The following is a 14,861-nucleotide window of genomic DNA, read 5'->3' as shown; positions in this document are numbered from 1 at the left end:
TTCTGAAAATATAGATGACTTCAACCCACACACTTCTTGACTGTGCATGTAAGTTCATCTTTATTATCAAATCTTCTATGGCAAGGATGCAATCTTTTATACAGAAATGGAGACAGTTTTCTTCTTGTTTAGAACCATTTTTGCTTCTGAAAAACATCTTTCCTGTGTTGTGATAGGCACATTATAACTTTGAGCTGTTTAACTGACAGTAAACAAAGATAAGGGTAATGGTTTATTTGAGGATGTAAGCTTTGAAGAAGGACCAAGACCTCTAACAACGTACCTTTAATCTAGAGAAATGCCTTGTACAAAAAAATGCACATGGTGGCTCATAGACCACGTTTAGGTTTACATGGAAGGAGTTTACTCAGTTGCTGGGAGTTAATCTAAACAACGTCTAAGGACTCCTTTAAGCCTAAGATTCAAGTCTAAATTCATGAAAATAGAATTTATTTATTGATAGCATGGAAAAATGAAAAAAATCTAGATAGTAAAATTTTATGTCGACTGTTACTATAACTGTGTAAGAAAAACTTCCCCCGGCCTAACCCTATGCATAGGGAAAAAGACCAGGAATAAACACACTAACTAGCATTTTATTATTTGTGGCTGGGCTTGGATAGTAGGATATAGTTTTTTTTTTTAATGAATAGATATTACTTTTAAAATGAAAAAGAATATTTTATTCCAATAGCAAAAATCACATAACTTAAAATAAAATTTGACTTGGGTTGAGAAACAAGAATTCAAATTTTATATTGCTCAATGGCATTTTGCTGTTCATCTACAAGGACATCTTAAAGCACAATATATTAACGGCATGTGTTTCTCTGACTGACACAACTTTGTTGTCCAGAAGATTGCTCTGGAGTTGTCATTTTGAAAAAAAAAAACAAAACCCTATAACCATGGCTAAGCTTTTCTCCAATCTCAGTCCACAAGTTAAATTCACCATCTGATTTCTATCACCACATTTTGTTCTAGTGTGTATGCTACAGGATTTTCAGAGAGTGGGTGATGAATCGCAATGTAGCTATTTTGCATAGGGAATAGAGAATGTCTGTCCTGAAGTACGAAGTTCTGTGAACTGGCCATGGGGAGGGAGTAGAAAGGCTGTGGCCCGTTAGGAGCTGAAACTGTTCTTATCTCTGAGCCTTTCAAACACTGGCCTCTTGGCGAGGATGCCAGTAGGAGTGAGTCATGACTCAAATTAATGGAATGTTCAAAGGCTCCGTCTGACTGGCTGCTACAGCCCTTAACCTAATCTTCACTTTTTTTTAAATTATTGATTTGTTTAGTTTTTGTGGTTTATTTTTCTCCCTGAGAGAAATTATATGTATCCGTACCAGACAAAAATCTACAAGTTAGTACATGACTTTACAGAGTCTTGGCACTATTCAGTAGTGAATAACAAATCAAATAAAGGTACATTCCCCTAAGAATAAGAAAATTCTTGGGCAGGCCTGTTAGCTAGAGATTGGACAGAGTGTCCCCTACATATAGGGGACAGAGATCTTTCTGTCTGGAGGGCCTAGAAGCCATTTCAGTAGCAATAAGCATCCAGATCTCGGTTTCTCAATTCCATTCTCCACTAAAAGGAACCAAGGCTCTTTGAAGCAATGGTTGATTCCAGAGCTGGGGCAGGAGAAGTATTAACAGAATCTGGAATATCCTTATGTTCGAGAAAGTAAGGGAGTGTTCAGAGAATGTTGAAGATATGTCAGGAGGACACAGGAGCCGTCTTGAAGGGATTCGCTCTAGCAAAATCTGGGGCAATTTGAGCATCAAAATAAATAATGACAGTAATGCATTATAATCCATTGAATGAAATAAGAATCCATGTGTCCTTGTTTATATAAATAACTGGGAGAGAAGGGAAAACTCTTCTGTACAGTAGAATGCCAGCCAAGAAATGAAGAAGAAATAATAACAAATTCTAAAACACTCGTTTTAGATAATAATCTTAGTAATGGTTGGTTCAGGCAATGAATGCTAAACTAGTGGGTGAAAGTTTAATGAGGAATAGGATATTTATATAGTCTCAAAGTATTTCCCAACAAATAATTGATTAGCTGCAAAGGGAAAAACAGTAACTTTCCAATGGAGAAATTGGTATAGCCACCACCTTCACTAAGTGATCAAAATTAACATCCTCAGTGGGTCAAATCAATATCACGGGACTCCTGATGTAATGTCCAGACAAGGACATATCACTTTTATGATATTATTGCCAAAAATGCATAATCTGAATCTAATCATAAAGAAACATCAGAGAAACCCAAACTGAGGGGCATTGTACGGACTAGCCTGTATTCTTCAGAAATGTCAAGGTGGGACCAAAGCTTTATTTTCAGTTAAAATACAATCCCTCCAGGAGAAGAAGCATCTGAGTAATATAATCTTTAGAGGAAATGAGTTATTAGATGCTTGTCCACGTAATTTTTAATGACCCTTGTAATGGTAGTGAGGAAGGCATTCCTGGCTCCTAGGAAGCCCTATCACGTAGGCAGCTTCCTGTCTCACCAGCAAGAAAGGCCAGGAGACCTTCTGATTGCAGCCTGGGATGGGAGCACCACCCTAATAGTAACAAGACCTACCACTTATTTGAGTATCTCTATGAGCAACCCAATGTGCCACGCTCTTTGCTTGTATCATTTTATTTAAAATTTTGAGAAGCCCTAGGAGATACATGTACTTATATTATTCTACAACTATTTTATGCAGAAGAAAACAGGTTTATGGAGACAAGTGGAAAATTTGAAGGACAAATTCAGGAATTCATGATCCTGACAGGAGAAACCCTGCTAAAGCATGAATTATATATATGTTTTCAGTTCATTTTCATTAGATTTATAGAAAAACAACACATTGGGAATATCCAATCAGTCTAGTAGGAATACTTGTTTCAAAAGGGATATTAAACCTATCTCTAAACCTCAGAAACTTCTAAGTAGAGGTTCTAAAACCCTTTACTTAATTATATTTTTTAGTATAGCACAATCGAGGCTTGATTTAATTTCAGTCATTTGGATCTTTTGCAAGTAGACATAGTCAGATACGCAGATACGATGATTAGTTTAATTTAGCTCATTAGAGTTGCCTCCAGGGAAAATCCTTTATTTTTTGTAATTCAGATACACTGGCAGAATATCACCATGCTAACATAATGCAAAACTCTTTTCACAGAGTAACTCAATTATAGAACCCCAGAATTGGGAATTAAAAAAGGATGTAAAATAAGACCTCGCAAGACCACAAAGGATTGAAGTTCACTCTGTTAGATTAGAGACACCTGTTTCAAATGGTGGGTCTTATTTTGCTTTGTTTTAACAACTTAAACTTCTTAGATTACCTCATAGCATTTGGCAGAAGTCTATCTTAAGAAATGAAAAAAAAAATAAGACTCTACGTAGCAGAGTAAAAATGGACTCTACGTAGATTTAGCCAAATTCTTCCTGATGAGAACATATTTGTCTTTCAACACGATGGTCACCTACATACACTTACCCTTTTCCTTGATTTAAGAAAACATGGATAATATAAATTCATCTCAGGGAGTAATGACAGACAATGGCTTCATCAGGTGAAACTTATTCCAAGTTTTATATTTGCCTCCTTTTCCTCTTGGAAGGCGTCCCCATCACTTAAGAGAAAATACAATGTCATATCATTTGCTCTAAAATTCATACCTGGGGTTCTGATTCCAAGTTGATTTTGAAAGGGTGAGCTTTCCCATCTTCAGACACCTGTGGAGACCATAAGCGAGTTTCTGCTCTGTAAATAAAATGAAGTTTGTAAACTCCAAATTCTCACGGGACTTCCAGTGTTAGTATACTTTAATTTCCCACTGTGTTTGTGAAAATACTAGCAACCCTTATTAATTGAAGGAAAACCAATTTTTTGGCTTATTATTCTGTATTTCCCCATCCAATTAGTTCTACATTTTTAGTGTCGTTTTGGGGGAATCTAGACAAGATCAAAACTGCCTGAGGTACACTGTGCAGTTTCTGGAGAAAGCAGGCCTCCAATGCCTGTGGGCACAGCACAGGATAGAGAGGCTCTGTCCTGCAGATGACCAGCAGGTAAATTCTCTCAGTCTCCTCTTCTTCCCTCCTGCCTTACCCAGGCCACCCCAGGAGACAGTGAGTGATCTGCCAGGTGCCATTGGCATCAAGGAAATGTGCCTTGTACAACCCTTCTCATGCAGCTACCTGGGACTCTGCGGCTCCTGAGGGACTGCGTGCTTGGCAAGAACACAGGTTATGCAGAGATTGGGAAAGAATCTATTTCACCCCACGAAATGACAGATTGGTGGATCAATTCACAGCAGGGAAGATTGTGAATACGATACTAACGGGATCCACTATGATAACAAATCATGATTTTCATGGTTCAGTTTGAGATCAGGGATCTGATGGCAAGAGATCAGGTTCAATTTCTTAATTTTTTTTTTTTTTTGGTCAGAAATGTCCCAGTATCTAACACATTCATGTTGGACATGAACTCATACCTTCTGGGCTGAATTCTGTACAAAACAGTCAAAGGCATACAGATTATTAGCAACTAATTTTGAAGATGATCACATTTTGGGAAGTCAAGAGATTCTTTTAGGAAAATCTCTAAATTCCATTTCATTCTCTACCACCTTGAGAACAGCAGTACAACTAGTCCCGCTGTTCCATGTTTATGTGGCCAGTGGTTCTATTTTCATAGTCAATTAACTGGGTTAGTACAGGAAAAAAATTCTCCTAGCCTCTTTCATTATTCTGACATTCCAGAGAATTCGGTTTAGAAATGATTTGCCAACAACTACTAGATTGACTGACTTTAGTGAAAAACAGATGAGAGTAGCTGATATATAAAAAAGCCAGTCAAAATTCTAGGCCCTGGGGCACTCCTTCTTACTGGGAAGATGAAACCGTTTATAGTTCTGGTTCAGGTTCTCCTGCAAAACAGATCAGATTTTAGCACCATTAATTAAGAAGCACCTGTCAATTTTGAGACACAGCTGGTGTGCTGCTGCTTTAATCCTGTCCTGCGCATCAGCATGAGTCATGGACTCTGTACCAAAGCCATCAATGGCCAGGATGACATCTCCAGGACACAGGTTGGCAGCTGCCGCCTTGCTTCCTGGCGTAATCTGGAAGAAATCAGGGCACCATTTAAAAACCAGCAGCCTGCAATTTCTTGAATTTTGTGCCTGCCATTTTAATTTCAGCCTGGTAACATCTGTAATGTTTCACTGGGCAGAAAATCTTAAATCTAACTTACAATAACTCTTAATTGGTCAATTGTGTTAGCTCTATTTTTACATCATGTTAAATAATTTTGTTTCTTACTAACCGCATTTTGTCTATCGTTGCATCTGTTATTCTCTTTTAAAACATCTTGCATAACTCTGTCTGAATCATGTTTTCTTCATTTAAAAAATAATTTGTTTTTTAGCTTTTTGTCACCCATAAGTCTCTATTTGGGAATAAAGTTTTACTAAATTTAGTCAACTTTTATATTTAAATTGAAACTGCTTTAATATCCCTATAGTTTATCATCTTTAAAATTCATACAAGAGGCATGCAATGGGCTGAAAGTTTGTGTCCTCCCAAAATTCATATGGTGAAATCCTAACCCCCAATGTGATGGTATTTGGAGGTGCAACCTTTGGGAGCTAATTGGCTCAGAAGTGGGATTGGTGCACTTATAAAAGAGACCTCAGAGCTCTCTCTGCTCTCTTTCCACCATGTGAGGAAGCAACAAGAAGTTAGCTGTCTGCAACCTGGAAGAAGTCCCTCACCAGAACCCAACCATGCTAGTACCCTGATCTGACACTTCCATCCTCTAGCATTCTGAGAAATAAATTTCTGTTGTTTATAAGCCACCCAGTTTATTGAAGTTTGTTATAACAGCCTGAACCTAGGGTGTAGAAATCTAGAGAAAGAATCACTCTTGCACTAACAAGAAGATGCCAGATAATATACAAAACTATAACTTTTCTTGAACTCTTCAGAGAGCTGAAGTCACAGGGTAATGAACCTGAAATCTAAGGAAAGAGAGGTGCCTCCAAGAAAAGATAAGACATGAGCATGAGCTCACCTGGAGCAGAGCCCAGAGGAGGATGTGGCCACCATATTAGCTGTTAAGAAGAATTCAGCTAAAATTATTAACAAATTGCTAAAGATTGAGTTAGCATGAGTGTATAGAACTCCTGAAAACTGCAGATACAAGGGAAGTTTGTATTCTGTCAAGTTCTCTTCTGCATGAATGGAGAACAGATGAAATAAACAGAAAACAAGTAACAAGATGGTAGACTTTAATTAAGCCATGTCAGTAATTACATTAAATGTAAATTGTTTACACACCAATTAAAAAAACAGAGATTGTCAAACTAGGTAAAAAAGCAAGATCCAATTTTATGCTGTCTGTAAGAAAGCCACATTTTGGGTGGTGGTGGGTAGGAATGAAAGGAATACTTAAGGATATGGAATATGGGGAAATAAGGCTTTCCATATTATTAAATGTTTAAAAATAGAAAATTTGAAATTATTACTATTTTGAGTATTCAGTTAAAGGCAATGATTTTTTTTGACTGCTATACCTACTCCCAATTTGCCTGGGTAAATCCCAACTATATATGTCTTCCTAGGCTCACATGGATCTTACCCTGCCTACTTCTCTTGTATCATCTTACATCATTCCTGCTCCACCTTATCCCTCCTGATTTCCTTTCAGTTCCTCAAACAGGCCTAGCTTGTACTCTCTTTGGGGCTTTATATGCACTGCTGTTTCTTCTGCCTGAAATGCTTCCCCCACGCTTCACCTGGGTGCTCCTGCTCAGACATTGGGTTTGTCTCAATGGCTACATTCTCAGAGAGACTTCCCCTAACATGTGAAGCAGCTTCTCTAGTTCCTCCCCCATCATTCTTCGCCAGTACACCTTGTTCATTTCCTTCATGAAAACTATTTATGACCCCTTTATGTTGGTTTATTTACCTGTATGTTGCCTGTCCTCACAACTAGACTAGAAGCACTTCAGGACATGTATAATATTATGTATATTTCTAGTACTCCATAGTATATACCCTAGTATTTAGAATTAATGAATAATTAATTGAAGGATGAATAAAAAGGTCATTTAAATCATAGCTTGTAGAAAAAAGTGTTAGTCCCCATATACCCAAAGGTTATGGCTATTAATGTCAACCTATCACTGTTATGTTCCCACTAGTTAGAGCAGAATAATACCTAGAACTTGACTTAAATCTCAAACTGCTTCAGGAATAAACTAGATTGTTCCTAATGCTTTACTTGAGGATTAATCATTAATTCATTTGCTTTTTCTTTATTTGCTTATTCTAGCTATCTATTTAACTTGGTGGTTCTAACAGAGATCCACGTTCATCTAAATAAATAAAATTACTAAAATAATAAGTTCTTATGTGTCCTAGATCTTATGCCTCATCACTAAAATGTTTATTGTACTCTCAAATATCAAAAGTACTAGAGAGAGAGTCGGACATAGTACTCCAATCAATCACTTAGCACCATGTTTTCAAGCTTGTCTGATTATAAGGGTCACCTGGGGTCCTTGTTGAACATAAAGGCTCCAATCCTACTCCAGATGCCTGGGATCAGGAATCAGAATCTCTAGGACAGGAGCCAGGGAATTTGTGCTTTAACGAGTGCCTCAGATGATTTCTATTATTCACATTAACCTATTACTTGGGTCCATCTGGGGGAAAAAAACTAATTTATAAAGTATCTAGAATTTTCTATTGATGTGGGAGACATAAGGGAAATTGAAGATATGGCCCTGATGTGATTTTTATGTTAAGAATGAAAATTATTGAAATAGTTATGGCACAAGACAAGCATATACTGAAGAGCTGCATGGATCGAAATCGTGAGAAACTCCATCATTCAGTTGTTCTCCATACCTACCTAATAAATTCCATGTGCCTCCCTAGAATCTAAAGCCCTGCAACACCTGTCTATAAACGACATTTCTAGAACCATATCTGATGCCAGCTATATGAGAATGCCTGCATGCACCTGGGCATGGGCATTTTCAAAAGTTTTCTGGGTGGTTTTATTTAATATGCTGCCAGGGTGGAGAACTACTATTGTATTATTATAGAGAACTAATATCTTGCTTACTTCTTAAGATAATCTTACAAAATAGTTATTTCTATATTAAGATGAAAAAACTGATGCTCAGAAAGTATAAGAAGCTTGCTTAGGGTCTTTCCCCTGACTCCTCCTATCTCTTTGGCCCATACTTCTCTGGTAGAATCCCGGACAGGTTTGTATCATGGCAAATTATGTACACGTCCCTTCTCTTCTACTGATATATGAGTTTCTCAGGAGATGGAAACCCAGCTAAATTATAACTGCGCCCTCACAGTGCCTTTCACATACAAGACATTCTGCAAGTAACAGATATTTGCGGGATGTACGAATGTTATGAACACATGAACCACTGCTTTCATGTAGACATGGTCTTTGTTAGAACAAAATTAAATAGGTTTTTATTCACATCAACCTTTCCACTACATTTGCTTTGGCCTGGAAAAGAATTACATTCAACTGCAAGCAGTCCTTTCTAAAAGTTTAAATTTCAAATCCAGTTTATAATAAAGTCATACACTTTTCTATGTTAAAGTCTGCAAAACTTAAGAATACACTAACATTTTCTGTGTTGGTCCCCAAGTCCATATAGCATTCTCAGTTACAACAGTCTCCATCCTGGGTGTGCTCTGGACCGGCAGGAGGGAGATGTGAAGAAGGGAAAGAGGGATTGTGAGAGAGACAAACTGGCATCAGATGTACACAATCGTTTTATGTCACGTACACAAAGGAAGCTTGTCCTGTACACTAGTCCTCCCTTATCTGCCGTTCACTTCCTGAGGTTTCAGTTACCTGTGGTCAACCTCTGTCTAAAAATATTAAACAAAAAACTCCAGAAATGAACAATGCGTAAGTTTTAAATTGTGTGCTGTTCTGAGTGGTGGGGTGAAATCTCACAGCCATCCTGCTTTGATCCTCCCAGGTCACGAATTGTCCCGTTGTCCAGCATATCCACACTATAGATGCTACCTGCCCCTGAGTCACTTAGTAGCTGTCTCAGCAGATCGACTGTTATAGTATTGTGGTGCTTGTGCTCAAGTCACCCTTATTTTACTTAATAATGGTCCCAAAGTGCAAGAGGAGTGTGCTAATTTATAAATTAAACTTTATCACAGGTATGTATGTATAGGAAAAAGCCTAGCATATATAGGGTTTGGTACTAGTCTCAGTTTCAGACATCCACTGGCAGGGTGTTGGGATGTATCTCTCTTGGGTAAAGGGTAAGGGGCACTATCATGCTCCCCAGGAGTTTTGTGAAAGAAAATTTATAACTATCTGTGAGAGTAGATCCACCTTCTGGATGGTCCAAAAACTTAAGAGAGAGACTCCTTAGAACTTTTCTTGCAAGAAAGAGAACAGATGCTCACTTAGAGAGGTGAACCTTAAAATTTACTCTGCGAAATGCTTAGGTCAGTTATACACGGTGTTTGAAATAACAACTCCTCCCCTGCTAAATGAACATCCAAAGCTTACATTTTATATTACACAAAGTATAGCACACACTTATGGCCCAGAACATGCTTTCCTACAAATTGTGTGTATCATGAGCAATTGCTAAATTTGTTTTGAGAATGTCTGGTGTTTGATTTACCTTACTTTTGATTTTTTTTTTATGATTCAAAGACTCATCTGGATGATTAGTTGGATTGTAAACAATTATGGGGTGGGGCCCCTTGACCTAATTTTGTGAACTGTAGTTTCAACTGATGGAGAGAGTTCTATCTGTCACCCTTCCACAAACTCTGGCTGGAGCTCCATCATCTAGGAGTATTGCTATAGTCTGTATTTGTATAGTGTGAGGCAGGGAGGGAAGGGTGGACCTTGTAGGAGGAGAAAGTTGATTTAATGGACTTGAGGAAATGCATTTCATTTATGGGACTTTTTGTGGTATTGAAAGTGGACATTGGTATTTCAATTCTTTGTATTCTTTTTTTTTTTTTGAGACAGAGTGTCGCTTTGTTGCCCAGGCTAGAGTGAGTGCCATGGCGTCAGCCTAGCTCACAGCAACCTCAAACTCCTGGGCTTCAGCGATCCTACTGCCTCAGCCTCCTGAGTAGCTGGGACTACAGGCATCCGCCACCATGCCCGGCTAATTTTTTCTATATATATTTTTTAGTTGGCCAGATAATTTCTTTCTATTTTTTTTTTTTTTTTTAGTAGAGACGGGGTCTCACTGTTGCTCAGGCTGGTCTTGAACTCCTGACCTCAAGCGATCCACCCGCCTCGGCCTCCCAGAGTGCTAGGATTACAGGCATGAGCCACCACGCCCGGCCAATGTATTCTTAAGAACTTATCTAACATTGACAAATCAACCAATAATAAAACAATTATCATTTATCTTTATTGTAGAACATTTCTGAGAACATATTCTGCACTATTTATGATAACAAAATTATATAAAAAGTGAACAATCTAGTCAATCAGTCATACTGTGTCTATATTTATTCTACAACGTATACAATGTGCTAGATACTGTGCTAGGCACTGAGCGGCCCCCAAATTAGAAAGTTGGGCCTTGAGTGAACACGCAGTCTGGTGGGAGACAGATGTACGCAAACATCTGTGGTACAGGCATGATATAAGGAGAGGCCATAGGCCAAAAGCTATGGTAATCAAACGGATGAAATGGTTGTCACAGAGAGAGGCTTGGGGAGAGTCACTTGAATGGGTTTCCGTGGGCATAGAGGACAGTGGGGTGCGTGGGGAGAGGAGATGTCAGGGGCAGGCATGTTAGAGAATCCTAACCCATGCAGAGCAGCAGCACCACTGCCTAGGCAGGGAGTGAGAGGAGGGAAGGGAGACAGAAGGGAGAGAGACGGAAGAAGGACAGTGGGAAACGCAAGTTGGGAGGGCAGATGGTGAAAAGCCATGAATTCCATGGTAAAGACCATGAGTATTATTCTCTATAAACTGGTGATGCCACTGAAGGATTTTTAAGAATGAGAGAGAGAGAAGCCACTTTACATTTTCCAAAGATGGCTGGTAAGAATATGCAGGGGGAATTCCTGGAGGGAGAGACAAACGTCCAAGTGTGAAGTTAGGAAATCTCGAATACGGACAGTGGTAGAAAAAAATGGAAAGTGGTAGATCTTGAAGACATAAAATCAGTAAGACCAGTGATGAGTTGGATGGCACAAAACACCTCTTTAGAAATATCGTGACAATAAGTGGAATTTTTCACGTGAGTGGACTTCAGAATGTAGGCTTTGGAGGCAGACAGACCTGGCATCAAATCCTGTCCTACTTCTTATGGTCATTGGCAGGTTACTGAACCCTTTGAAGTCTCATTTTCTTCATCTGCAAAGGGGGAAGTCACTACAACTACTTTCACAGGATCATCGTGAAATTTAAGTGAGTCAGTGCGTGTAAAGGGCTTAGAAGAACACGTGGCAAGCAAAAGAGTATAATAGCACACATACAACCTTATTCACTACTTTTAAAAATAATATAAAAATTATAAAAATAATAAAATAATTCTACTACCTAATAACACTGACAATTATTTTTGTGTCATACTTTTTAGTCTTTTTCTAAATAATTTTCAGTATTCTTAAAATTTCAGTGAAAATATTTTCAATGAGGTATTCACTAAAGCATAAAAGTTCAAGTGCATATTGCATTCATTTATTCAATAAGAATCTACTATGCCCATAGCTTTGGGGACACTTGGGATACAAAACAGTCTACTTTTACCTGTTCTCCTAGAGTTAAATTAATTAAAGAGAAAAGGCATAGTCAAGTGAAATAATCATATCTGGTCATGCACTGTTACTGAACCAAGTGTCAAAATGAGTGACATAAATTAGTTATGAGTTAGAAATTCCAGACAGAATTGGCTTCCCAGTTAATAATTGTCATTATATCAAATACATTTCCAATGGCTTCTATTGTCCAACTCCAGAATATAAGTACTGCTTTAAAATAAATGTTTATATTATCAACAACTTAAAATTTCAAACATATGATTAAATTATATTGACATGTTACACAGTATTGGCAAAATACTTCTTTTTAAATCTTTTAAATTATTTTTGTGACAAATTATTTATGATTTAATATAAATATGATTTATTCTTTGTTAGGATTCAAAAGCTTATTTCATTTAATATAAACAAATGAAAACTGTACTCCAGAAACTGAAAATATTTCTTAGTAGCAATAATGGAAACTGTTTTCTTTGGTAAATCTATAAAAGGAATTGCTTGGCCCAGATCACTGAAGCATTTTCTGCTTAATTTACTTAGGAACATTTTTTTGGGGTGGGTTAAACAGTCTTCATGTCTCATATAAAAACACATGTCAGATGTGTTTATATATTTTTGAAAAATGTAAAACAAAGCTTGAAATGTTTCATTGTATGCTTCTATATGATACATACTTTGAGAAATTTTAAAAAGGAAGTTGGTTCCCAAATCTCATAGACATCTATAAATAGAACAGAATTTAAAAGGTATTACCTTGTTCAACATCTATATGAGCAATCAGATTACAAAGTATACATTTATAGAATACAATACAAGCAGCAAGGAGAAGAAAACAAAGTATAATATTCTGAAAACAAAAATAATGTTATGAAAGCTTATGCCTTTAAATAGGTTTCAAATACTTTATATGTGATAACTAAAAGAATAATATTAATTTTCTATTAAAGAAAAACACTTATGCTAGAAAAAAAATCGACTAGACCAAATAATGCTTTAGAATTAATTGCAGAAATTTACTGACAGGAGAGAAACCCTGAGGTTTCATTTTTACTTTTTTATTTCTCGCAATTAGACAGTACTCTGAGAACATTAAGAAAAGCTTGACTTTGATATTAAAGTATTAATTTCAGAGTTATTAGCCTGAGTGGTTACTTTCCACCAGGTAAACTAAACTATCTGACAAGTTTTCTTTGTGATTTGAGTTATAGGTGATGATTCCTAAGCCAAGCTCCCAGCTTTGGAAAATATTTATTCAACGTGCCTGGAAACTCAGGAATACGCATTAGGAATATTTTCTCTGTCTGGGCTGATACCAGCGGTTCCAATTTGGCCAGCCCAGGTTGTGCCCTGCGATCAGCGCTGACGTTTTCATCCAGACAAGGAAAACGCTTGGATGCGCGTCTGGCTCCAAGAAATAACCGCGGTGCCAGTCCTGCACACCTCCTTCCCGGGCCCGCCTGTTTGCGACTGAAGGGAGACAGGGTGTGGGGGGCGAGAAGCCACCCCAGCCCTCGCAGCCTCGCCCTCCCTGAGCCCCGGGAAGTCACACCGTCACCTGACCTCTCCTCGGAAAGTTGCTGGGGACCCAGAGGACGCGGAGAGCTTTTGAGCTGACTCTGTGAACCCTCTAAGCCGCTCCGCATCCTCCAAATTTCAACTTGCCGTAGAGCCGCCGCCGCCCTCGACCTGGAGCCGCAGTCCGGGACCCGCCGGCTCACAGCCCCGCCCGCGCTGCGGGGCTCCCCGGCCACTCTCTGCTCCGGAGACCCCCTGCGTCTCTCGGGACGCCGGAGTCCCCGACTTGCTGCAAAAGCAAGACCGGCAAATGCTTACCCTGGTGATGACCAAAGGCTGGTTGAAGTCGATGCCCCCCGAGAGTCTGAAGCCCCAGGGCGCAGGGCCCGGGAGGACCACGGTCTGGGGCATGATGCCTCCTGGCGCGGCCTTCCGCGGGGCGCAGCGAGGGGCGGCCCTGCCCACCGGGAGTGGCCCCGACCGCGGCGGGGGAGCTTTATCCCGGCTCGGGGGTGACGTCACTGGTCCCCCCTCCTCCCCATCCCCTCCCGCTAAGGAGAGCTCCAACTTTGGAAGTAAGAGCCGGCCCGAGCCGCGGGAGTTCGCGGCGCCCCGCTGGGCGCAGCCTCCCGGACCCCTCCGGCGCGCGCTGGAGGCTTCGGGTTACAGCTGCCATCACTCTTAAAGGAACACCTGTCCTGCTGTTTATCTCCGGCTTGCGGCTCGGCTCAGCAGTGCACTTGGGGGGAGGCTAAAGGCAGTCAGACCACAGCCTCCGTGCTTTCGATTAAAATAAAAACAAGCATCATCAACACAGCAAGTGATTTAGCAATTTTGATTGCTGTATATTTACTTACTAGATCTATGACTTTGGCTAAGTTACTTAACGTCCTTAAACCTCAGTTTCCCCACGTGTCAAGTAGGGGTAATAGCTGTACCTACCCTGTAGGGTTACTGTGGGAATTTAATGAGCACCTCTGCACCGCATAATTCTCAATAAATGTTAAGCATTTCTACAATTAAAAATATGTACATTTTTACATATATTTATGGGTATATAATATACATTACTACATATATAAGTATATTTAAACATTTTTATAAATGAAGAAATCTAAAAGTGAAAATGGATGAACATACTCTATCCAACGAATCATCTATTATAGAAGCTCGTATGAACGGTGATGTATCAATATAATCAATATATATATATAAAGAATTTTGAGTGGAGCAATTGTCACCTCCCTCAAATTGTCGCCTCCCTCAAAGTCTCCCTAGACTTTGTTTTGGGTGCATGGGAGGGGAGTGTAACTGTAAGGTAGGAGTTGAGGCTGCCCTGTGGGAAGGAAGCTGCAGCCAGGGAGAGGGAGCCCAGGGGAGTGTGAATCAGGTGGACCAAGAGGACCTCAATGCGCGATGAAACTAACTGCCCAGAGGACAAAGGAAGGGCTGAGTATTCTCTGAGCATCTTTATGGTCCAGGTGCTATAGCGATTGCTTTACACGTGTGATCTTGGTTTAT

General features: G+C 39.3%; 1 protein-coding gene and 1 long non-coding RNA gene across 4 annotated transcripts in view; one reads left to right on the top strand and one right to left on the bottom strand.

Moving 5' to 3' along the window:
• Positions 1-13,911, bottom strand: part of PDLIM3 (PDZ and LIM domain 3) — a 30,038-nt gene extending 16,127 nt beyond the window's left edge. Inside the window, exons 1-3 of one of the 3 annotated variants that reach the window (XM_045552377.1) lie at positions 13,659-13,911; positions 4,989-5,140; positions 3,690-3,774 (exon numbers count right to left, since the gene is read on the bottom strand). In XM_045552377.1, the coding sequence (XP_045408333.1) occupies positions 3,690-3,774; positions 4,989-5,140; positions 13,659-13,751 (330 nt within the window). In that variant the 5' untranslated portion in view covers positions 13,752-13,911. The remainder of the gene's footprint in view (positions 1-3,689; positions 3,775-4,988; positions 5,141-13,658) is intronic. The other 2 variants (XM_045552376.1, XM_045552378.1) reach the window with 2 other exon arrangements.
• On the top strand, positions 3,023-4,359 carry LOC123638630. The gene is made up of 2 exons (XR_006735412.1): positions 3,023-3,304; positions 4,127-4,359. It is a non-coding gene; the product is annotated as an uncharacterized LOC123638630 (long non-coding RNA).
• Positions 13,912-14,861: the final 950 nt, after the last annotated feature.

Source organism: Lemur catta, chromosome 5 (assembly GCF_020740605.2).
Source record: "Lemur catta isolate mLemCat1 chromosome 5, mLemCat1.pri, whole genome shotgun sequence".
NCBI classification, from domain to species: Eukaryota; Metazoa; Chordata; class Mammalia; order Primates; family Lemuridae; genus Lemur; species Lemur catta.
The sequence above is the reverse complement of the archived record's forward strand: the minus strand, read 5'-3'. Positions and strand labels throughout refer to the sequence as shown.